The 25,165-nt window shown below is 33.6% G+C and overlaps 1 protein-coding gene across 1 annotated transcript in view; it reads left to right on the forward strand.

Moving 5' to 3' along the window:
* LOC103596121 (low-density lipoprotein receptor-related protein 1B-like) overlaps window positions 1–25,165 on the forward strand; it is a gene marked incomplete at its 5' end in the record, with an annotated part of 148,581 nt that overhangs the window by 61,147 nt on the left and 62,269 nt on the right. The window contains 3 exons of the mRNA XM_008579694.1: window positions 1,131–1,256; window positions 7,168–7,332; window positions 19,648–19,809. Coding sequence (XP_008577916.1) covers window positions 1,131–1,256; window positions 7,168–7,332; window positions 19,648–19,809 — 453 coding nt within the window. The remainder of the gene's footprint in view (window positions 1–1,130; window positions 1,257–7,167; window positions 7,333–19,647; window positions 19,810–25,165) is intronic.

Raw genomic sequence — 25,165 nt, forward strand, 5'->3', positions numbered from 1 at the left:
AAAAACAGCAGCTGAAATTCTAATGATCTGTCTTTATGTATCAATTCATCTATCAAGAAACTGTCTAAGATTTATTTGTATTTTATGTCAAATAAAAAGGGATTTTATCTTGTTTGGTGCAGTTATCTGGAGCAATAACAATTGATATTTATCCAAATCAGTTTTGGAAACACATTAAAACAAGGTATAGTCCCCTAAAAACTTTCTGATATTCCATACAAAGTCTTGCTACTCTTTACCAATAATCAGACATATATAGTTCAAGGTTAATATGAGGACACACTTTATCATCCTTTAGTTCTGTTTGATTCATATTCATAGTCAAATATTGTCACATTCATAAAAAATAATTAAATAAAACCTTGCCCTGAATACAATAAGTGTTTGAGTAGAGGTTCTTACAGAAAGAAAGCCACTTTCATAGTCATTGGTTCAGTTATCTAGATGCCATTTCCATTTCATAACAACAAAATAATCCCTAGAAAAGGCCACGAATCAGCTATGACCACAAAGGATGATGACTGGATAGAATTTAGACAAAAATAAGTAGAGCACACATTTATGCATGCACGCAAACTCCTACTTGACGAAAAGGAAACCACGTAAAACATGGTTTTTAGAAAAAAGAAAAAGGTCATATCTTTGTTTGTATTTTGAACTGATGGATGCATATGTATTTTAAGCCTTTGTAAATACTAGAGGGAGTTGTTTCTATCTGTTAGAACAGTTCTATGAAGATCTAAAATGAGGATTAGGTACCAAAAAATTTCAGTTGCCTTTACTTTTAAACACAGCTCCAAACCGTGCTTCAGGTTTTAAGACCAACCCTTTTGCCAAAAAGTAATTAGTCACAAGGAAGAGTAACAAAATATAGATTTGAATAATTTCTTCCCCTTTTGGGGAAGTATAATTAGGACAAACTTTCTGTTAATGATGGATGTTGGGTAGTAATTTCTCTTCAACTATAAAGAATGGTGACATTGAAATGAGATACTTCCACTGGAAATTTGATGTGATTTCTTTTCAACATTGTTAATTCATTATTTCACCTTATTGAATTTTATGTTTTTGAAATCTGTCATATCTGTACTTTTGTGTTTCTTTGTTTTCTCTTATTTTGTTTCTATCAGTACCCAATCCATGCTTGGATTTAGCATGTGAATTCCTCTGCTTACTGAATCCTTCTGGGGCCACCTGTTTGTGCCCAGAAGGAAAATATTTGATTAATGGCACCTGCAATCATGACAGCCTGTTAGGTAAGTACATGTCATTCTTCTGTATGTAATGAATGAATCCTTGTGGTATGTTTTCACAGCTATGGTAACTGAGCAGAATTACCTGCTCCATTATCAATTTAGCTGCCTTAGTATCAGTGGTTCTTGAATGCCTGTGTAAACTATTCTCTGTGGAAGAATTTCTGTTAATTTATTGTGCATTTGTTTACACAGTAGCATTGAACACTTAATATGCACTTAAGAACAGATTGAAAACTTTGAAGTCACTCACAGAATCAAAAGACATTTTTATAACGCTCTTGTATTAGAGAAGACAACAATATTTTTGAGCATGCCATTTTCTAGTGGGTTTAAGCCCAACCTGAAAATCTGTTTATTCATTCAATAGGCTTATATTGCACATATCCTAATTCTTAGTTTTTCTGTGTAAAATTTGATTTACAATAAATACTTCTACTACTACTACTACTACAACAACTAGTAAATATTAGGAGGGCTTAAGAGCAAGACATAATACTAATTTAGAAACTAAGAGAACTAATTTAGAAACAAAACTGATAAGATTCCTTCATTCATGTAGTTTATATTTTAGAAGCTAGAGGGAGAAATTAACAATCAAAAATTTGAAACATCATTTCAGATGTTGTGTTAAATAGCAAAAAATCAAAAATAAAATAAAAAAACAAAAATCAAAACAAAACAGTGTGATGGGAAAGGGAAAGAAGAGATGTCTCCTGAATATCCAGGTAGACTGATAATACATTCCCTTACATGTAAGACATTAACCATAATGGAGAAAAAATTACTGTTAAGAGAAAAGAAAATTTGCACTTAAGTAAATTTTATGTCACAGTCAAAAACTCAATGATCCACAATCGCTTGGGGATAACGGCAAACTTTTTCCAATGAGATCCATACTTAGGATCTCTTCATTGTGGGGTCTCCTACCTGTTGTATTTCCCTGTTAGAATGCACTCCTCACACTCCTCCGCAGTATAGTTTTCTCCTCATTCTCTGCTGAGGGTTGCATGCAATTCAAAGACTTTTCTCTTTTACAAGGCACTCCATGTCTAAAACTATCATAGCTTCTTAAATTTAATATGTATTATTTAAGCATTAGATATGCAAAGCTGAAGAGGTTGAAAAGGTGAAATGATGAATGACATAAACACCAATAAATAGAAATTTATGTTGATAGTGATACAAGCCACCTAAGAGACAGGGTTAAAACTATTACAAGGATTCAGATGATTGCCCAATTAGAGGATCAGTTAGGATTTTCTAAAGGATATGACCTTTGACCAAGCTCTGCAAAGACAGATTGGATTTAGATTAAGTGGGAATGAGGCAGGACAACATTGAAACAGAAGAAACCGAAAAGACAGGGAAATATGGCACATAAAGAAAAGAATGTCATTTGTCTCAGTCAGTTTGTAGGGTGTGTAAAGCACTGTTGTGGGTGGCAAGGTTGGCAAGTTTTTAACAGAGAGCTAAGTGTGAATCATGATTGGTATTTGGATGGGCTTTTTAGTGCCAGTTATTAAAAAGAAATGGTCTTATTGGCACTAGGATGCCCCTTTCCCCTTTACCAGTTCTTCTCCCAAAGTAGTTGTGATCTCAATCATTATGGGAGAATAAGAGGATTAAGTGAATATTTTCAAACATTGTCAAGTACCACTTTCTCACTCGCTGTTCTGACTGGGCCATAGAAGTAAGCCTCGTGCGGGGAGAGGGGAGTACATATTCTACTTAACCTCCCAGAAACAGTTCTTTAAGATGTCAACAGCTTCTTTCTTGTAGAAGTGCTGCCCCTTCAGTAGTCCCCTCACACAGTCATAAGAAACTCCCTCACAGTTGCCTTCTGTCCACCGTGTCTACTTATGCTATTGTTTGGGTGGGAGAGACACCTTGGAGAGAGATAAGAATTATGCACAGAAGTGCACTAATAATGCTACTGGTGTGACTTTTACATTGGCTTAGATGTTATTGGTATGTTTTATGGTCAGATTTCAGACAGTTTTCACTGGTTTTCCTTTCAAACTAGACATCATTATGTCTTCTATGTCACCCTACTCTTTTCCTCTTTGCTTAGTCCAAATTATTTATCTGACAAACCAAACAACAAATACTGTGGAAGAACTGGCCTTGTATGGGGCTCAGGTGGAGCCTGGGATTATGCCAAGATATTTCACTTAAAAACTTTGTTGACCTTGAACTCTATACTTGCCATCCCGAGTCTCAGTTTATTCTGTGTAAAATTGGGTTAACAATAAATACCACCACTGATAATATTATTAATAATAAATATTTTGAGGGCTTATGAGCAAGGCATAATTCTAAGTATATGAAATATATATACTTTCATTTAATTTTCTCAAAACCCCAATAATACTATACTGTAATTTCCCTTATTTTATAGATAAGAAAATTGAAGCATTAAGAGGCTCACTTGCTTGTCTAACATTAATTAGTAAATAGTGGTATCCCAAGGTGAACCTAGGTGGTCCACTTTCTTAACCATCACACAATTCATCCTACTGCCTTTGTGACACCCATAGTACCCATTTCCAGAGTTATTGAAAATATTAGAAATAACATATGTAAAATGCCTAGTACTATGCCATACAAAAAGTAGACACATAACACTCTAAGATAAATCTAACACCATGACATATATGAGAAAGTGAAACAAGTTTTTTGCTGCATTAAGTACCAAATTGTATTATTTTATACTTGACAGAAGGAAGCTTGTTTATCTAAATGCACATTTACCCAAGATCTAAACATTTTTGGAGATTTTTTTTTTTTTTTTTTTACTATTTTAAACCTGCTTGAAAGGCATGACTCCAGACACCTCCTCAAAGCTCATTCTTGTAATTTGAAAGAAAATCTTAAACAGAATCACACTGTTAAAAAAAATATTTAGATTGGCATCTACACATGTAATAGGGCTTAATAATAGACAGTTTGGACCACTTCAGTTTGGAACACAAATAAGTGGATTTCACAATTTTTGACTGATGTAGATAAATGTCAATTAATTTTTCCAGACATTAACATTTGATATAGCCAGTTTTTTAGCTCTTTATAATTACTTGCCTTTCTCTAGCTGCTATTGTTAAATAATGAGCACACTGACTATTTTTAAACTTCATGTTAGAAATTTGAAATTCAAGTATTAGTCATTCTTGGGGAAGTGTTCACCTGCTTTTTCCTATAGTTGATTATAATTGCTAGAGCTTGGCTTCTGGGGTGATTTAGGTATTGACAAAAACAGCCATCTTTTTCATTATAGAACTGCTACTGTAGGTTTTGAAAGAATGTAACTGCACTTCCATTTCATCAGGCAGTGTTGTACTTTTAAATTTCTGGTGCCTAAAGAGGCACATAATAAAAATTCACATGACCCAACATGTTAGAGTTTTGAATATCTATGTGGTTTGCATAGAATATGTACAGATGAAAATGAGTCCCCCCATAATAATCCTAACTGTGATGATAATGCCTTAAATGTTTATCTTCACTGTTCACATTCATAGCCCCTATTAGGACATATCATGCTGAATGAATTCAAAATATTTTGGTAAATTTTAAAATAAGCAAGCATGTTTCCATTCTAGATATTTCTTCAGAGTCTGACCTCTGTATTCAATTTTTATAGGAGATTCCCACTTGTTTTTGTATAGGCATCTCCAATTTAATATGTCCAAAGCTAAATTGCCTATTGCCTTTATGTTTCCATTCTGTTGTACTGGTCGGAAACTGGAGAATCATCCTTAGTTTCTCCTGTTCTCTTTATACAACACTGATGTGATTTTTACTCATCCTCATTTATTCATCCCACATTGCTCTGTTTTAATCCATAATCTAGCCTGGCCTGGGTAAGTTAAACAAAGTCCTAACAGTCTCCCTGCTTTCAGTGTAACCCCTGGCCGTACATTCAGTCTCAGACATCTTAGGTTATTCAGAGACTCTATATTACTTTTAGGGTAAAGTCCAAAATCCAAGGATCTTCTCTTACTCTCTGCTTATCTCTTCTAAGACGCTTACCTCTTGTAATTCCTTCCTTCACACTCTCTAATCCTGGTACAATCACAGTGACTTTCATTCAGTTCCTCCAGTGCTCACCTTCTGGCATTCATAGATCTTATTCCACTCGAGCTTTACCTTCAGTGTACGTGTGAGTACTCAATAAATAATGTTGAATAAGAATGTTACTTGGTTACTTTACCAAATGAATGCCTCAATTGCCTGTTGAAATTTAGCAATGTGCTTTACAGACCCAGATCTCAGCTCTTCAGCTTTCCACTGTTCTAGATATGGTACATATAAGCTGGAAGTCATATTCTCATTTGTGTGCATGTGTGTAAGGCATATATTCATATACTTAATATTAACAAAGTTTTTAGAATTTTAACTTTTCTTTCCAAATTATTTACTTTATTTAATATTCACAACAAGTCTGAGTTAAGTTGTAAGTTTGTTATTAAGGCCATTTTATTTTATTTACTTTTGGTGGTTGGCTGATTCAGGGATACAAACCTTTGACCTTGGTATTATTTATAACCACATTGTAACAAACTAAGGCCATGTTAAAGTGAAGTAACTGAAGCTCAGATAGGTCAACTTGTATGCCTAGTAAGTGGCAGAACTAGGACCTAAACACAGGTCTTATTATAAGACAGTAATTTATATTATAAACATATTACCTCATGAGGGAGTCCTTCATATTACAAAAGCAAACTTTAGTAATGCCAGCCTGAAGCCAACCTACATGGCAAAGTGTCAGAAACTTCTTTGTGACAAGGTACTGCTGACTGATAGTCCCTATGTATGACAGTAGATATTGTACCTGAATCATGTGTCCTTTGAAGTCATTGACGTTCTTTAAGATACTCTTGTGACCACTGCAGTGATATATTCAAGCTTGTATCATGTATGGGCCAACATATCCTGAATAAAGAGTATAGGCTGTTTTCAGTTTGTCTAACCACTATGAAATAGATAAGTTTAGTCGAGGATGTATTCTGAATAGAACACCTATTATAATATTCTCAATCATTTTTGTTCCATTTGACATATGTCCTGCTTAAAGTAAAGAAGTATTTCTAAAAGAGCAAGGCCATGTCAATACACACAGAAAAATAACCTGGAAAATGATTTCAAACCAATCTTTATCATCAATCGTATTTGCCATATTGTTAAAAATAATTTTGCTACCCGAAGGAATGACCAACTTTTCTTATTCTTAACCAAAATGCCATTAAGTAGACAGATTATGCACAATCATTTAGAACAAATGTTACATATGAAAATGTTTTTGACTCTGTTCTATCACCATCTTGTACCAAATCTAAATGACTTAGTTTGAAACATTTATGTGTGGTTAATGAGGACTGACATCAGAGCATCTCTTCATGTAAACATTTCTCTATATTATAAATAATATATATATGCATATATATGTATACACATATACTGTAGGACACAATAGTGTATGCGTGTGCATATATATACATGCAGTAAATAGATCTGACATATTTCAAGTTTGATTTAATATTAACCATGCATTAAAAAAGGCCATATTTGCCAATATCATAAAAAAATTCTTGGTTGAAAAATATGTTATTTTTAGAATGTTACAGTAAATTTTATTATTTAATATTTAATAAATATAGGAAATGGTTAATAATGCTTTAAGTTTAAAGAAGGATACAAGTCAACTTAACATTTGTATTGGCCATTCAACAACTAGAACCTGTTTCTCTGCTTTCAAATACTATTTCATTTTCTTCTGATTCTGTACTTAGGGGTATTTATTTTATTTAAAAATTAAGACTCTGGCATTCACAAATTTTTGCTCATTTGAATTATTTTTATTCAATCATCCCCTGAATGACATGCGAATTTGTACATTTTTTCTCATAACCAGATGACTCATGCAAACTGACTTGTGAAAATGGAGGAAGATGTATGGTAAATGAGAAGGGTGATTTGAGGTGTCACTGTTGGCCTAGTTATTCAGGAGAAAGATGTGAAGTCAACCACTGTAGCAACTACTGCCAAAATGGAGGAACTTGCATGCCATCAGCTCTGGGTAAATATTTAAGTGTCATTTTATATTCAAATCATTTACATTTTTCCTTATATTATACCTGTATGTAAAAAATATAAGGACAATACTTAATGCTACAAATATAATTTCTGATATCTTATAAAAATACATTAACCCAAACTAATTTGAATAATTAATTTAACATAATTAATAGCATTTGTTCTAAATTCAGTATTTCAAAGTTCAAGCCACAAAATTTAACAACAGTAATGGTCATTATCATGTGTTGAGAGGGTACCATGTGACAGGTTCAGTGTCTATAGACCCTGGCTGAGAATGATTTAATAGAGCCAGTTTTCCACGTCTTATATGTTTGACTCCACAGTCAGTGTTTTATTGCACAAATAGTTTCTTGAATGCTGAAAATCAAATCTTGTTGTAAATTAGGTTCACTTTAAATGTAAATAATTATTTAAATGTAGATGTAAGCCAGAACATCTGATAGCATCCTGATTTCCATCTAAAACTATAACTACTCAGTTGGCATTGCAATGCAGAATATAATATGCTTTGAAAAAATATCAGGTTACTGCATGTTAGGATACACTTGAGACTGTTATTATTTTTATGCAATAGCCATGTTTGCAAAAAGTGTTGTCTACAGCATATAATTGAACATTGAAACATATTTTCCTACTGACTTCTATTACATTTAGAATATGCTCCCATGAGAAAAAATTACCTCAATGCATAATAAAAGTCTAATTTGCAAATTCCAATATTCAGTGCAAGGGACATAATACAACAATTAGAGTGCAATCCATACACATTTAATTTTGCTAGCATAAATGCAAATTATGTTAGTCAATTGGAAAATGAATCTATATGATCTTCACATCCCCTACATGGTTAATTTCTATCTTACTGGGAGTTCTCACTGCTTCTATTGCTTATGCTGTTCTTTGAAGTATTTAGCATAATGCTAACTGGAAGAATCACATAAAGAAGAATTTTCAATGAAGCTCAGAGAAACCAAGCTGTTTCTCATTTGCATTCTAATAGTAAAAGTTTGGTAGTTTTATGTCTATAAATATTTTTGACTTATGAATAATTGATAATTAAGGTATTCTAACTACTTAATAGCATTCTAAAAAAAATATTCAGCAGGTTGACTGAAATATAAAAGGCACTAGGAGTCTTACCACATATTTTTATTCTGCTTATGGGAATCTAGTCCATACAGTAAAGTATATTCTATTCCTGTCGGAGAAATTATAGTACTGGGTTCTTTATTAAATATACAAATGAGAATCCAAGTTCAACAAAGTGTGTGTGATTGTATGTTAGTAGCACATACAATATTTCCTTTAAGCAAGAAGCTTTTCTCATGCCAAATGAATTGTTTGGAGATTTTATTATTTAACTGATAACTTAATTTTCTCATTAAGATAATTACAGTCATTGAGTTATGACTAGAGGATTTACTTATACTTATCCTTAGAAATACTTAGGCTAAATAAACCATCTGAAGTTTCAAACTATGTCTATTTATTCAACCTGCAATGTATCCACAGGGACAACTCTCTAGGAAACATTGAATTTGCTGTCCTGTTAATGGATCCTGAATTGTAAATAGATACAGCACAATTTTAGTGTTTTGTTGAAATCATTTGTCCTTTATCTACGCACCCAAATTACTAGATCTTGATTTACTTAGATAATATGTTCAGGAAAAGTTCATACTTCACATTAGTAATATAAATGAGTTCTCACATGAATTCAACATGATATATGGCCATGTAGCTTATCGTCTTATAATATTTAATAATTAATAATATAATATGTAATTAAGTCATTTAGAAAGCATTTTTCACTTTAAAAATATGGTTTTATAAAAACATTGTTTGGTATTATAGACTGTAGAACCTCATTATCTCCACACAAATGTTAATTTGTTAAACAAATCCCAGTAGGCAATTCATGGATTTATTCATTGTTGGTTTACTTACAGTTAAGCCTTTTGGCAAATTCCTATGTGGACACTATATAACTAGGGTTTGAGGCAGCCTTAATTAAAATTTATAAGTTTATGACAGTTGTATAGAACAATAATAATTGAACAAAGGAAATGTTACCAGTTAATTAAAAGCACACATCTGAGAGGCAAAATTAAAATTTTGTGTGTAGGATTGAGTCTTTCTCATTCCTTAAGGTGTTTTTTTTTTTTTAAATAATAAACACTAAAAATAAAATATATGAGCTACATTTACGTAGAAAGTCACTACATAATGTAATACTTTGACAATGATTATATGAACAAGTCTATGTAGTTCATTTCTATGACCTGCTCATAGGATAGGAGGATAAATTTAAGATCAAATTTGCCTTGGGTAAAATGACAGAAAGCAGAGCAAACCATATCATTATTCTGTCATTCTGTTATTGAAAATAGAGAATAATTTATGAAAGCCTTTATGCATCATGGATATCAAGACATTTATGCAATTAACAACTTTATTTGCAATTAATCTTTAGTTTCTGAATATTCTCTAATGTATGTTCATGCTGTTTGGTATTGTTATTACTCTTATAGATCTTTTATTTAGACTTTTAATGTTTATATCAAAATGCATCAGGGCTTTCTACAGTTGATTTAGAGGACAGAAGCGAAGGGGTTTGTAAATTTGGGACAATTTATCCAAATACTCACACTCCTAAAGTTTGGAGCTATGCAGAGGGAGAAGTATATCTAACTTTAAGAAGTTTGAAAATACACAAAAGCAGAACTGACTAGGTTAAGAGGTGACAGGGCAATTTTGTATGGTAGGTGATCCATTTCTATTGAGTGTTTTAAGCGAATGCAAGAAGAAGAGAATGAAAGCTCTTATTGTCGCTCTCTTTGCCACCACGTCTGTGGACTTTGGCAGTGAAGGTTTTGTTACCAGAAATGAAGCAGGAGGATGAAAGAGGCCCTTGCTGTAGAAAGAAGAAAAAAAAAAAAAAATTGAAATCCACTCTGTGCAACGGTAAGGGCCCTTACAATAGGAGGGGAATAGATGGAAAGTATTTCTCTTCTCATTCAGTCAAGATCTTCCTGTGCAGGCAACTGCCCCAAATCAGATGGTAGATTTTCTCAAAGGCAAATTAAGCTAAGAACTGATGAGACACCCTCATCATGGAACTGATGAGAAAACATGTACTGAAGGCTCTCAAGTCACAAATGTACTTAGGATGTAAAGTACACAATCACCTGATTAATATCTTGATAAAGTGTGAGCATACATTGAAACTGCCCATCCTTGTTTCTCTTTTCCTTTTTATTTAAATGAGGGCTGTTTGTCAACAAAATTAAATTTGGTGTCCTAGTTCCCTTAACATAGATTTTGATTATATTTAGGAAGTATTAGAAGCAGGAAATTTGGCTCTACTTGCTTTTTAAGAATACAAGAGAATAGCTAATGATGTTAAAATTGAAAACAAAAAGTAGAGGAAATAATTTAATAAATAAGTGCCAAAGGAATATATAGCTCTGATAAATCAAGTAGGAAAACAAACAAACAAACAAACAAAACCAGAAAGCATAATGGGAAAATGACAAAAGACATGTCTTATACACATATGAGGACGGGAAGTGGTGCTCAGACAGACATGGATGAACCGTAATTCTCAAATCACTACCAGAAGAAAATGTTAATGGTACAAACCTCACAGCGAGCAATTTTGAGATACTCAGCAAGAATTTGAGGGTATCAATGTCCTTTGACTAAATAATGTCACCTTTGGGAACATATCCCAAGAATCACATAACAAAAAAAAGCGCAGAACTTAGAAGTGAAAATGTTCAATAGTGTTACTTACAATATTATAAAACTGGGGATAAAAACTTTAATTCAAATAGTACATACATAAAGTATGGCATATCTAAAAGATGCATATTATATGATAAACATAACTATAATTATAGAATATTAAATAATATAGAAAAATATTCACATTGTATTTTAAAAATAAAGAGAACAATATATAAAATTGCTGTAGAATATGAACCAGATGGGGAAAGAATACAAACATAAAACATCTATATAAGAAAAAATATCCTTTATATTTCTCTATCTTCCAATCAATTATTTATATTTTATTTATTCTTTATATTTCTTTATCCTTTACATTTCTGTACCTTCCAAATTATTATTTGAAAATTATTTGTTTCTTATAATTATTATTGTCAGGATCGTGATAATTAATGTCTATTGGCTGCTTACTAAGTGCCAGACCCTGTTCTCTGTTCTTGAATCCTCATGACAAACCTATGAGAGAATGAAAGTAAAATTCTCTCTTATCCTGCTGCTGGTTTATGCGTCACAGTTACTGATTCATTTGGACCATATGAGAGCAATACCAAACTATTTAGTTGTAGGGCTCTGTAGGCTAATATCAGAAGACTTGAGTTAGCTTACTTGTATTCACAGAAAACACACAAATGCTTTAGTCTCATTTCTGCAATGCTGACTGAAAATGAACTTTCCAGAAGTATAAATAGATTGTGACCTATAATTTGAAACATGTCAGAATATATTAAATAGTACCTGGGAAGGAGCTAGATAAAGCCCACAATTCTTCCTTTTGTTTGTCAGGCTTTGCTGAATAGTCTGCTGTAATCTTCGTGCTACTTAAGACAGCCTGACAGCTATAGTCAACTTGCTAAAATTATTTATAAATGGGCACTCACTTTAAGTCCAGGAAAACATTATATTAAGTGGAAAAGTAGAATGTCAAATCCACTCATCGAAAAGACTAGCAATTTTTTAAAGCATTTAGAACTTTTAATACTCGAATCTAAGTCTGAAGTCAAGACAGATGTCACAAAGGAGAGAGCAGTGTAGGCGATGAGAGGTCAGGAAATAGGCTTTCTGATTGTGGACTTGTAAATAACTGAATGATGCTGGGGTGATTTATCTCTCAGTTTCTTGCGTCTATTCTGTATAAAGGGATGAGAATGTGGCTATTGCCAAAATAGTAAAGATGTTGTGAGTAACAAGTATGTCTCATTTGGATAGTATTTCTATAGAAGGACACTAAATATACACATTTATGAACATATTCTGCAGTTTAAATGTCACTTAAGTACTGCTATTACTTACACTCAGTATGGTTATCAGACTAATTAAACTAAATAATGACTATATACACATAAGAGCAGTTAGCTATAAAATGTCACAACCAGGAACAAAAATTTAAGCACACCAGACTGACTCAACCAGTACTAAGTTCAATGGGGTAAGTGGTATGATTCACATAGACAAACGAGTATGAGTTTTTAAAAAAAATTGCTTAAAAACAGAGAAGACTAATAATTCAATAGCATGTATCTACGTCATAGACATAATAAGCATAGTCACTGTCTCATAGGAAGTTCAGGTAGAATTACTTTTGCTATCATTCATCTGTGGCAATCAACCAGATATTTTTAAGCATTGTGTATATTTAGAAGAAAATCATAATTTATTTGTTCAGTACTTAGCAGAGAGGTTATTTTGCACCAAATGTATTTAGTTTATAAATATTAATCATAAAATATTTTAGAATTAGCCATTTTTTACTGAGACTATGATTTTGCTATATAAGGGGCATGTAATATTAGTGAAATGTAAAGAATTCTATTAGATTCCAAAAAAATTCCATTTTTCTTATGAGCAATACAAATGCTTTATTATGCCAATGTATATTCCTTAATAATGTTCATTATTGAGTAAAGATGATTAGCAATTTTAGTTATACCTTCACTACATATTACATTATCTATTATTGGTTATTCAGTTAGCTTATTATTAATTTACTTTGTGCTGTTAACACATGCTAGAATACTTTAGATGATATATGCAACCAGTTTCTATTCATCTATGAACAGAAATAGTTTTAAACAAATAAAATTAAGCTCCATTTATCATATTCATATGTATTATGATTATTCAGAGAAAAAGAACCAATAGGATATATAGAGAGATATGTAGGAGGAGATTTGTTATGGGAAGTGGCACTTATGGAGCCTCAAAGGTCTCACAGTATGCTCTCTGCAAGCTGGAGAACCAGGAGAGCCAGTGGTGTAATTCAGTCCAAGCCCAAAGGTTTGAGAACGAGGGGGGACCAATGGAGTAACTCCCAATCTGAGGCCAATGTTCTGAGCAACAGAGCAGGGGGAGGAGGGAATGCAGGTGTAAATCTCAGAGTCTGAAGGCCCAAGACCCAGGAGTTGTGATGGCCAAAGACAGAAGAAGATGGATCGTTGATTAAAATGATCGGAGACACGAAGGAAGACACAGCAGACGAGATGCAGGTGAAGAGCGGGGGGCCACTGCTCTCTTAGGCAAATAGCGCTGACCCAGCCGCTGTTACAGCTTTTATTACATTTAGCAAGCTAGTGCATGCAAGATTAGCATTAATGCATAAATTTTGTTATACTTTTCTCAAGAGCAGAAGGCTGCTACCTCCCTTCTCAAGCACTTGGTTATCTATATTGTGTCTCCTGGGAACATCCCAAGAAAGTGTTCTCACGACTTCAAGCGTTGTCAAGGATTGTTTGCAATCCTTGACATTTCTTGGTTAACTCGTTTGCAAGTTCACCAAGTGAACACGTTCTTGGGTGCTGACCACAGAAGTCCATTAACCATTTCCTTCAATGGATGTACCAGCTCAAGAAAAATAATTTGTCCTTACTCCAGATTTTATCCAGTTTGGACCCTCAACAGGTTGGATGATGCTTGCCCACTTGGTGAGAGTAGATCTTTTTTACTCAGTCTACTGATTTCAATGCCAGTATCTTCTGGAAACACTCTCAGACACACCCAGAAATAGTGTTTTACCAGCTATCTGGGCATTCCTTAGCCCAGTCAAGTTGAAACATAAAATTAACCATCACAGCATACATCTACCCAGACACTTTGCTAAGTAACATACAGGGTCAAACTTGAATATGGAGTAGACTTAGCACTGGAAGAAGCTACAGTGTGGTGAAAACATGTATGAGCTTGCCACAAAAGACAAGTTTTATGAGAAGAATTTTCTCCTTTAGGGGGTGGGAGGAGTTGATGATCCTACTGAGCTACCAGAAATATCCATGAAACGAAGTAAAAATGAAGGTCTGAAGTTTAGGAACGAGAATAAGTTCATATTCAGTAAATTGGGACAGAGGCACTCATACAGAGAGTTAATTATTGAAGCCATGAAACTATGAAACTGGATGATATCACCAGAATGAAGTTTTGAGGAATGTTTTATGAGAGACAGAAAGAGAAAACATATAAGCAAGGGTTAAAAAAATATAATAAAAAAGGCAGTCAGAAAAAAGGGTGACCAAAAAGGTTAGTGTCTTAGAAGGCAGTGGAGACAGAACTTGCAAGTATAGATGTTAGTGAACAGTGTAAAATTATGGAGGAAATTTGAATAGTATGGTGATTGAGAAGAAATCAGTGGATTTAGTGATGAAGAGTTTCAAGGCAAGCTTTGAAAGAGTACATAAATGTACAGGAAAGGTAATACCACACATTAACATCTCCTAAGGTTCTTAAACATTTCTTACCACCATGGAATCAGAATCAATTTATGTATTGGTCTGTTTGTGTTGCTTATAACAAAATACATGGAACTTGATAATTTGTATAGAAAATGAAATGTATTGCTTACATTTTCTTAGGCTGGGAAGTCTAAAGTCCAGGGAACAGGTTTGGTGAAGTCCTTGGTGGTGTTGACAGTGATGGCAGGGTATCACATTGTGAAAATGGTGGAGCAGAGAGATAGTAGAGAGAGAGACAAACTATTCTCTCTTCTTTTAAAGCCCTCAGAACCACACCCCTGACCACCATTATTAACCCATTCACTACAGCAGGGTCCTACAATGTAATAGCCTCTTCAAGGCCCCACCTTTCAATTACCATAATTGGATTTCCTACCCTCTTAACAGTTACAGTGAGGGCCAAATTTCTAATACATAAAACTTGGGGGACACAATTCAAGCTTCAGTGAGCTTGGGGGGTACATAATTAATCCAATACATTTATATGAGCAATACATTCATACTAAGGGATCTGGCCTCTCTTCTGACAGCACAAAGAGAACTAATAAATTAAGACATTACTTTTTATACTAAAAAAATAAAAATTGTAACCCCACTGAAGGATTAGAATGTGACTTTGTGATTCAGTATTTTACTTTGTCATATACTGGTAGAACTAGAAGCAGTGAATGTAATTATCTTTGAAGAAGCTCAAGGGTGTACAAAATTTGAAGCTGTACAGATAGATGGACTTGGAAAATACCAGGTTTGAATGACAGCTCTATCTCATCACTACCATAAAAATAAATTTAATTTTAATTTTACTTAAATAATGGAGACAAGATGTGTAATTTAATAAAAATTTCAGAATGATTTGCTTAAACTGTTACAGTGCCTTTGTAGATGCAATCATAGAATATATCATACGTAAAAATAGTAAATCTCAATAGAAACAATAACAATCAAAGCTCAAATGTAACTGAGTGCTTTCTATGTGCCTGGTGCAGTTAGAAATGCTTTGCATGTATTATCTCATTTATTCTATGTGATTCTATGCAACAATTCTATGAGATAGTTACTATTATCTCCACTTCACTCATGATGAATCAAGCAGAGAGGTGATATTTGCCCATGATCCCACAACCAGTAGTTGACTCAGGTAAACTTTGAACCCAAGAAATCTGAAAACTTACACTCAATGTCAGAGCTAAGGATGTTATATAGAAACTAGATTTATTTAGAGACAGGAAACAGTTCTTCCCCCTCCTTCTACAGGTCAACTGTTGCTCCTTTATACTGATCTACCCTTGTAGGCTGTCAGCTTCCCAGCTCCCTGGATACATGCTTCAGTGCTATAAATCTATACCAACATAACAGTGCTGTTTTCTTTTCAAATATCAAAATCAAATTATGCTACCTAGAAAAGCTTTATAAATGACCCCAATGCAACTTGTTAGGGTGCACCCAGAGAGATTCCTAAGAATATTAGATGGAGCCCATTATATAATTCTGCAACACAATTGTTCATTTCCCATCAGCAAACAAAAGATCTGCTGTATCACCAGGCAGTTTCAGTTGGATAATATTCCCTGAATATGAAGATTTCTACTTGTCAAAAAGAAATCTTCTCTTCAAAGGAAGAGAAAGGAGAGCTTTTGAAAATAGTTCAGCTGGAATCTAAATGATATGAAGCAGATGCTAGCTGGGGGACAACCTGGTCACTCTACTCTAGTTTCTAAACAGCTGTGGATGAGACAAAAGCACTGAGGGGACAGTGCCATTTCTCTGAATGGCTGAGATAGAGGAATTTTCAAGTAATCGCAGCAGGTAGCCTTTTTTCCTTTCAAACGTCTATCATTTTACTTTTCTTTACCCCTAATGAAAAAGAGAGAAAGAAAACTAGAAAGTCATATAGAAAACCACAGATCTACAGTGTTTACATTCTACTTGCATGTAACATTTCTTCTGATTGTTCCAGCGCTCTTGGGTTTCTTCTGTACCTTGTTCACTGTTTGTTTCACATTTAGTTCATGTTCATGTGTATTGCTGTTTGCATGTTCTATTCCTCTGTAAGTCATTCATGGCTCTTATTGAAGGAATTACTTCTTTTGTTCTGAGCTGTTGTTTTCTTCAGTAACTATGTTCCAACAGTTATCAACCTCTTCATCTACTGTTTGTTCTCTTGTTTGATTTTATTTTTTTATCCACTAATGTGCCAGAGAAGATATCTTGTTTCTGTGTCAACAACAACTGGAAAAAAATAAATGTTACGATTGTAAGGAAAATATCCAGCTAGAAGTTAGAAAGCCATTTTCTGACAAAGAAAAATATGAGTTTATCCAGCTTTTAATGTATATGAAATTTACCTTGTTTCTCAAGCTATTAATAGACATTTATCTTCCACCAAACTAGTAACATTTATAAATAAGTTTTAAAGCAATGCTACCCACCATAAAAATATATTACTTTGTCTATTTAGAGCAACAGTTTCTAGCATTTTCGAGTATGTAGAATCCTTTCAAAGTAAAATTGATAAATAAATTGTGGAGCCTCAGTTTGTTTGTTCTCTTGGAAATGCAGGTGGGTTTTATTTGAAGATATTCCGTTCACTTAAGAACACTTCTCAGAAAATGTAGACTTGTGCTTCAACCGACAACTTATAGCAATAGAGAAAAATATATCATTTTCACATTTCATGTCTTATTAAACTTCATACTCATTCGTTTCTCTGACCATTCTAATTATTCTGCCACGTCTACAAAGATGGGAAAGGAGATGGCATGAACGTTCTCTGATGCTAGTCAGCTGAATGACAATGTCTGAATCTGAGTTAATTGAGATCTATAACTGAATTTTTTTCATATTCTCTTTCACGTTTTTTCTTTATATTTTTGCAATCACTAAAGTTCATTCTTCCCCATACAAATGGTATCCATTAGTTTAGTTTTGTTTTTTCCTTTCTCTCCTACAGAGCTAGTTTCATACTCAATTTTCTACTCAGTCTTTTACAGGCTGGGAAAGTTAGAAAGACTCATTTCTACTACAGTTAACACTGTTACGTTCAAAACACCTTAAAAGATTGTTCATTCTGATGCTAATTCCCACAGAACAAATAAAGAAAAATGTTCAAAGATAATCTCTCAGTGTAGGTATCTTTCAACAAATGATTTCCATTCTTTTGGGTATGTACCCAGAAGTAGGATTCTGGGATCATGTGGCAATTCGATCTGTAGTTGTTTGAGAAACCTCCATACTGTTTTCTGTAATTACTGTACTAATTTACAGTCCCACCAACAGTGTAGAAGAGTTTTCTCTACCATCCTCAACAGTATTTGTTATTCTCTGTCATTTTATAATAGCCAGTTTACCTTGTGTGAGATGATATTTCAATGTGGTTTTGATTTGCATTTCCCTGATGATTAGCGATGTTGAGCATTTTTTCATGTACCTGTTGGCCATTTGTGTATCTTCCTTTGAGAAATGCCTATTTGGTCTTCTTTTGAGAAATATTGATCCCATGTTCATCACAGCTGTATTTACAATAGCCAGGAAATGGGATCAACCTAAATGTCCATCAATGGATGATTGGAAAAGGAAAATGTGGTATATCTACACCATGGAATACTATTTTGCCATAAAAAAGAATGAAATTCTGCCATTCCTAGCAACCTGGATGAGCTTGGAGAAAATTATGTTGAGCAAAATAAGCCAGGCACAGAAAGAGAAATACCACATGTCCTCCCTCATAAGTGGGAGGAAAGAAAGAGAGAGAGAAAAAGAAAGAAGGAAAGAAAGAAGGAAAGGAAGGAAGGACAAAAGGAAGAAAGGAAGGAAGGGGCCACAATAATATGTTGAACTTACAGAAGGAGAGAACAGAACTATGGTTACTAGTGGTAGGAAAAGGGGAGTGGGAGGGGAATTAGGAAGAAAGTGGGTAATGGACACAGTGATTACAATTTGCAATGGTGAACATGCTAACAATTCTTAGTTTTATCATCACATATTGTATGCAAATACTGATAGTCAACTCTGTCATCCATGAATATGTATAATCAATTATGTTTCAATTAAAAATAAACAAATAAATAAAAATTAAAAAATGATCTGTCAGATTTGCTATTATGTGCTGTTCACATTAAACTTTTAAATCATCTTCCTATTTACTAGACTACAAGTAACAGTCCCTTATCATGAATAAAAATATCAAAATTAGACAAAATAAGATTTTATAAGCACTTATGTTCTAAACATAGTATGTGTATTTAAATCAAATAAAATAGCTAATGTTACTCAATCTAATTATTATAGATGACATGGCTACTTTAAACTTATTAAAATATTTACTTATAATAAGTGCAAACCATTGCTTTACATAGATTTAGGAATGGTTGGTAGATGATGATTGAACACTGGAAAATATGATCATCTATATTTTATATTCTAATGGAAATACAGTCTGTATTACCATAAGAGCAGGCAAAAGTAATTGGAAAAGCAAAGTGGACATGAAAAGAGACATGCAGAGAACAAGCAGTTTAAGCACACAATACATGCGTGCAAATGTAATTATTCATAAAATGATCTCTGATTATTTGACCTAATTGAACATTAGATATCTTCTAATCTAGGCTTCATTGGACATATGAGTAAACTGAGACTCAAGAAGTCGTGTTACAGGCTAAAGTTACAGAATAAAAAGTGGACAGACCTTGACCAGAAACCTGGTTTTCCAATTCCTATCCAGTGACATAAACCATTCCAGTCTAATAATTTGATTTTTATAATATTATTATTATTACTTCCAATAGGGAGACCAACCTGCAGATGTGCACTGGGATTCACTGGACCAAACTGTGGTAAGACCGTCTGTGAGGATTTTTGTCAGAATGGAGGGACCTGCACTGTAACTGCTGGGAACCAGCCTCACTGCCACTGCCACCCTGAATACACTGGAGACAGATGTCAGTACTGTAAGTAAAAGCAACATCCAGAATCCAGCTCATCAGCATGCTTGATGTTTACATTAAATAATCTTATTACCTTTGTCTATATTCCCTCCATTATCTTAATTTCAGCCACCCCCTATCTCTGAGGTTCAGTCCCTCTGTCACTCCAGTTCCAACAATTATTTACATTATTCTTCATCCTGCTCTTATTTTAAAGATTTTCTTTCTCTTCCTCCCGCAGCATAGATTCCTTGGCCTATTATAACAATTTTCTTGTCTATACCATCAACAACCTTGCTCCCTCCTCCCACCTATTGTACTTTCCTGGCAAACCATGACCATGGTTGTGTCCAATTCTCCATCTCTCCTGAATTGGCACTCCATAGCTGAGTACAGCTGAAGAAAGTCACACAGTCATGCTGGCTGGTCTTCTGTGACATTTTATCACTAATCTCAATGGGCATTTACTATGGCTTCTAATGTGTTTTACTAATACATTGACTCTACTATTCTCCTAGATTTCTGTGTCACATTCTTCTGTCTCCTCAAAACTTCAATACCGGCTCCCCAACTTCACTCTTAATTGAGAAACTTGCTTCCTATTTAACTGATACAAACAGAAGCCATCTTAAGATGGCTGTCACAAACTCTCACTACCACATCTCCCAAGCTACTTTATCCTATATCTTGTAGATGTCTTCCTTCTTATTACTAGGAACCCCACGCTACATCGAATTCTATCCCGTCCACTCATGCACTGAACCTTCTTAGCTATTCATAGACATACATCCTGCAGCTGACCCCTCTTTCTCCTGCCTCATGAATATTTCCTGCTCTACCAAGTTCTTTCTGGAAAAACCTTTCCTTGTACCCACACAACCTTACTTCCCTGCTCTCTCTCCTTCTCTTTCTCTTTTTTAAACATTACCATTACTTTAAAGTGTTGTTATTTTCTACAATTCCTCTATTTCTATTTTTCTTTTTTCCCTTATTTTTTTTTTATTTCTACTTTATTATTCTTATTTTTCTACCTCTGTCAAGTTTTTGTCTTCACTGTTCTGCTGAAACATCTTTTGTGAAAGTCAAGTTGATTAATTTTGTTTATGTCCTCCTTGTTGCTATATCCAATGATCAATTCTTAATTCGTATTTTATTTCTACAATCAGCAATTAATCACTCTTTCCTTCTTAAAGTATATTAATCACTTGTCTTTATGGGTACCACTCTCTCTAGTTTTTATTCTCATTTTACTGGTTGCTTCTTCTCAGGGTCCCTTGCTGGTTCCTTTTTATCTCCCTGAAAATAAAATCTTTATTTCCAGTTTTAAACACTGGAGTGAGTGACAACTCTGTCCTCATACTTCTTTTCTTCTCTATAATATTCACTTCTTAAGTCAGTGATTCCTGAAAAACTCCACACATTAAGAAGAGCTCAGCAGCTTTTATAAAATACAGTGTCGAAAACATCATCTACAAAGATTTTGATTTACTAGGCTGTGTTGAGGCTTCTGTATTATTTAAAGCTTCCCCATATTTCATATATGTGACCAATGCTGAGATTCATTGTCTAGATTATTTCAATCAATTGCATGGTTTTTAATGCCATCCAAATATTAATAATTCTATATTTATATCTCCAGCTGAACCTGTTTTCTGAATTCCAGATTTTTATGCCTAATTGTCTATTTGACAGCTTGACTTAAATCTAAATTAATCTGATTTTCTCACCCCTAAATTCTTCTACCATAGTCTTTTCTATCTCTTTAAAGGGAAACACTCATTGCTCAAGCCAGAATAACTTGAAATCTTTCATGACTCCTCCCTTTCTGTTATACCTTGTTTTCGTTCGCAGTTTTGCCTCTAAAATATATTCAGAATCTAAATACCTGTCACCACCTCCATTCTTACGATCCTCATCCAAGCTAGCAGCATTTCTTGCCTAGATTATTACTAACTGATCTCCACACTTCCTCTCTTTGCTTTATTAGCTATCCTCAAAATAGGAGTGATAGTAATACATTTTATTCACAATAAAAGTTGCTTTCTATCTAAATTATATTTATTGAGAACTTTCTACATCCAGGGACTATTGTAATTACTTTATTTTTAAATTTTTACATTAATTCTACTAATTCATCTAATCCTGCTAATGAACTAGGTACTGTACTGTTTTCATTCTCATTTATAGAAGAGGATAATGAAGAGGTATAAAGAGTGTTCTGAATATCAACTAGTTAATAATCGTGACAGCTACAATTCAAATCCAGGAAATCCAACTTCAGGGTTCACACCCTTAAAAGTTTCTTAACATTTTGGTCCTTAGATTGTTTGATATTATTGAGGACCTCGCAGAGAGCAGCCCAAGTCTCTGGTGATTGTAGGAAGTACATGGAACAGCACAGAATCAAGCTGTATGGACTGGCTTATTTGAGAATCAAACATCATACTAAATGTGTTGCCTCTGATGTTACAGTGGGGCCACTTCTGCTGCAGCAAGAAAAGGGATTTGATTGTAAATTGTTTCCTTTTCTGAGTTCATTCTTCTCATATTAGGCTAGCGTCTTCTTGACATACACAGATTCCTCTAAGCCAATGCCCCTTTTCACATTGCCTTTCCAACATATCTGCTATCCCACATAATGAAGACCTTCGCTACTATTCATCCTAAATTTGCATCCTTTCTTATATTTTAGTGAAACCACACTGATCACACTTCTCCATATAAATGCCAACTTCCCTGGCATTGTGATTACATCCAGCTTAAACATTACTTCCTTTTTGAAATTGTTCAAATCCTCTCTCAGGTTGAATTAATCTCTCCCTCCTCTGAATTTCCAAGTCACCATTTCTATACCTCTCTTCTTACTCTGATCACTTTTACCTAGCATTTTTGTTAATTATGTACAATTTGTTAATTATTAGCCTCCTATTTGTCAGGGATCTCTTTGCAACTACATCCAATGATGGCATTTGTCAAATAAACATATGAACCAATAATAGCACAGATAAATAAATGAATGAAAGTGGTTTGAAGAAAAGTTAACAAAAGAACAATCAAGTTAATATATGAAAACTACATTTAATCAGTGTCCAGCCATCTGGTATCAATGTGTGGTTAATCTAGGACCAGTATTTGCTCCTTCCATCTCTTGCTTCCCAATTGGTTCATTATCATAAAACAGCATTCTTTTTTTTTAATTTCTCTGTTTTTATTTTTTAATTGAATTATCAGCACTTTAGATTCATTTTGAACTAAGTTTAAAAAAAATCATGTGGCCACCATTATAGCAATTTGGATTCTTCCAAAGAATAAATCTTATTCTTATTCTTCCAAAGAATTATTCTTCCAAAGAATAAGTCTAGTTAGCTTATATTTTAATTGGCAACTTAATAGAATCACAGTCTGAGGTAGCCTGATGCTTTATAAAAGACTGCATTATAATTTTATTATCACTATTAGCAGTTAGAGCTCTTCCCACCTTTTACTGCAAAGCACTTACTAAAATTAACCAATTAATTCTTAGACAGAGGTTAACTAACTCTTTCAAGGTCTTGGAGTAGTGATATTATAGTCAAAATTGGACCCCAGGAGTTGTTGATCAAGATGTCAGCAAACATTCCTGAAGTATGGTGATACCGTTCTTTGGCAGCATAGTAATTCTGTGGGCAGTGTCATTAAAATGACAAATCCAACAGCTGACAAAAGCGTAATAAATTTAGGATCTATTAGATGTGAGTCGGCAAGGTTCAGTGGACCTGGTGTTCTGTCAGAATTGTATCTTGCATATACAAAATCTTCTCTCTATAAATGAAGGAATGACAGTGGTTCATTACTGTGCCTAATTAAAGGTCCATTAGTGGGAGGTAAAACATCAGTTTTTAGTTGTGCTGAGTAAAAACATTTCACAACTCTAATAGCAATATAAAATCCTGAGGTCTGAAATGCAAATTAATTTTAACTGAGCAGCCCAGAGAGGAGAAGGAGAGATAAATAATGGAAAAAGTAAAATTAAATATTGTTTAAGTAAGTTATTCAAGAATAAATATAGCTGCATTTCATGCTATTCTGGAACAAGGGTTTCAAGTATAAATCAAAAAATAAATAAATAAGCATGGCATTTTGCATTTAGATCTAGGTGTTAAGTATGAGGTCAGATTAATATGATTAATTTCACGTTTAACTAAAAATTTTCATCACTGCGGACTGGCGTTATTAGTCTGTATTATACAAAATGTAAAATTTATTTTGGTAGTTACTATACTGCTAGAAACATTTTGTATTTATCCTGATTATTGATAAGAATAGCAAGAGAGATTATGAGTCAGTATTCCATCATCAGCTGTTGAGGTAAAAGAAAATCCCCAAATCTTAAACTCATCGCTTCTAAGTCCCAGGATGCAAAAGCCCAGAGAAAGGAGAGAAGATTTATAATTTACCTTATGGTTATATAACCCGTCAAATAAAGAATATAGCAGAAATAACAGATCTATAAAGTATTGTATTCAATTTCATTCTCATGAATGCAGAAATATTAGTATCAAAAATCTGATTTTAATAAATGTATATTTTTTAAATTCATTAAGTTTTCCAACAAACAAAGTAACAGTATAAAGAGCAAAGTTAAATAAAAAGGGAATGCTAGAAATAGCCAACAACTTTTCACAATTAGTACTCAATTATATGAAAAAGAACTGTTAGGGGAAAAAGCCCATCTATTGGGAGTTGCCTCACAGAATCTGATACATCTTCAGTATGGGGCACCCTGAGAATAGAAAGTCAGTTGGTTTGGAATAGCACTAGAAGATTAGTCCATGGGTCAGGTGGCTAAATTTGAATTTTCATACCTGCAATACCATTTGAAGATCCTCGACTAAATTAATGGTAATAATATGATCTAATTTTCAATCTGATGAAATAATTTGCATTTTATCTGTTAGTTTTGAGAACTTAGAAAATCTATAGTGATGATCTGAGGGCAAGCTTTCCTTGAAAATAAATTGATAGAAATGAAGCAACTTAGTGGCAGAAACAAACAAACCGATGTGGATAGAATCATAATGAATGATACCTTAACTGACTATTCGATTATCATGTAAGGCCAAGAACAAATGTCACTTCCAAGGCACCTTCAGACCATTAAGAACAGGAATTAAGCTAGAATTTTTCAACTTCAGATTTTAATGCTTCTTACATTGGAAGGTAGTGGTAGGGTTCTGATCCTTTTAATGATCCATTGTCAAGACCAAAAAAATAAAAAATAAAATAAAGTATTTTTAGTATAATTTCAGTAGTTTTGGGGGAATTCCAGGAGTCTATCACACTGAAATTCAAATTTGAGTAAGAAATATTAAGTTTTAGAGATAATGATACAGAATTAAAA

Source organism: Galeopterus variegatus, unplaced genomic scaffold, assembly GCF_000696425.1.
Source record: "Galeopterus variegatus unplaced genomic scaffold, G_variegatus-3.0.2 Scaffold1943, whole genome shotgun sequence".
NCBI lineage: Eukaryota > Metazoa > Chordata > Mammalia > Dermoptera > Cynocephalidae > Galeopterus > Galeopterus variegatus.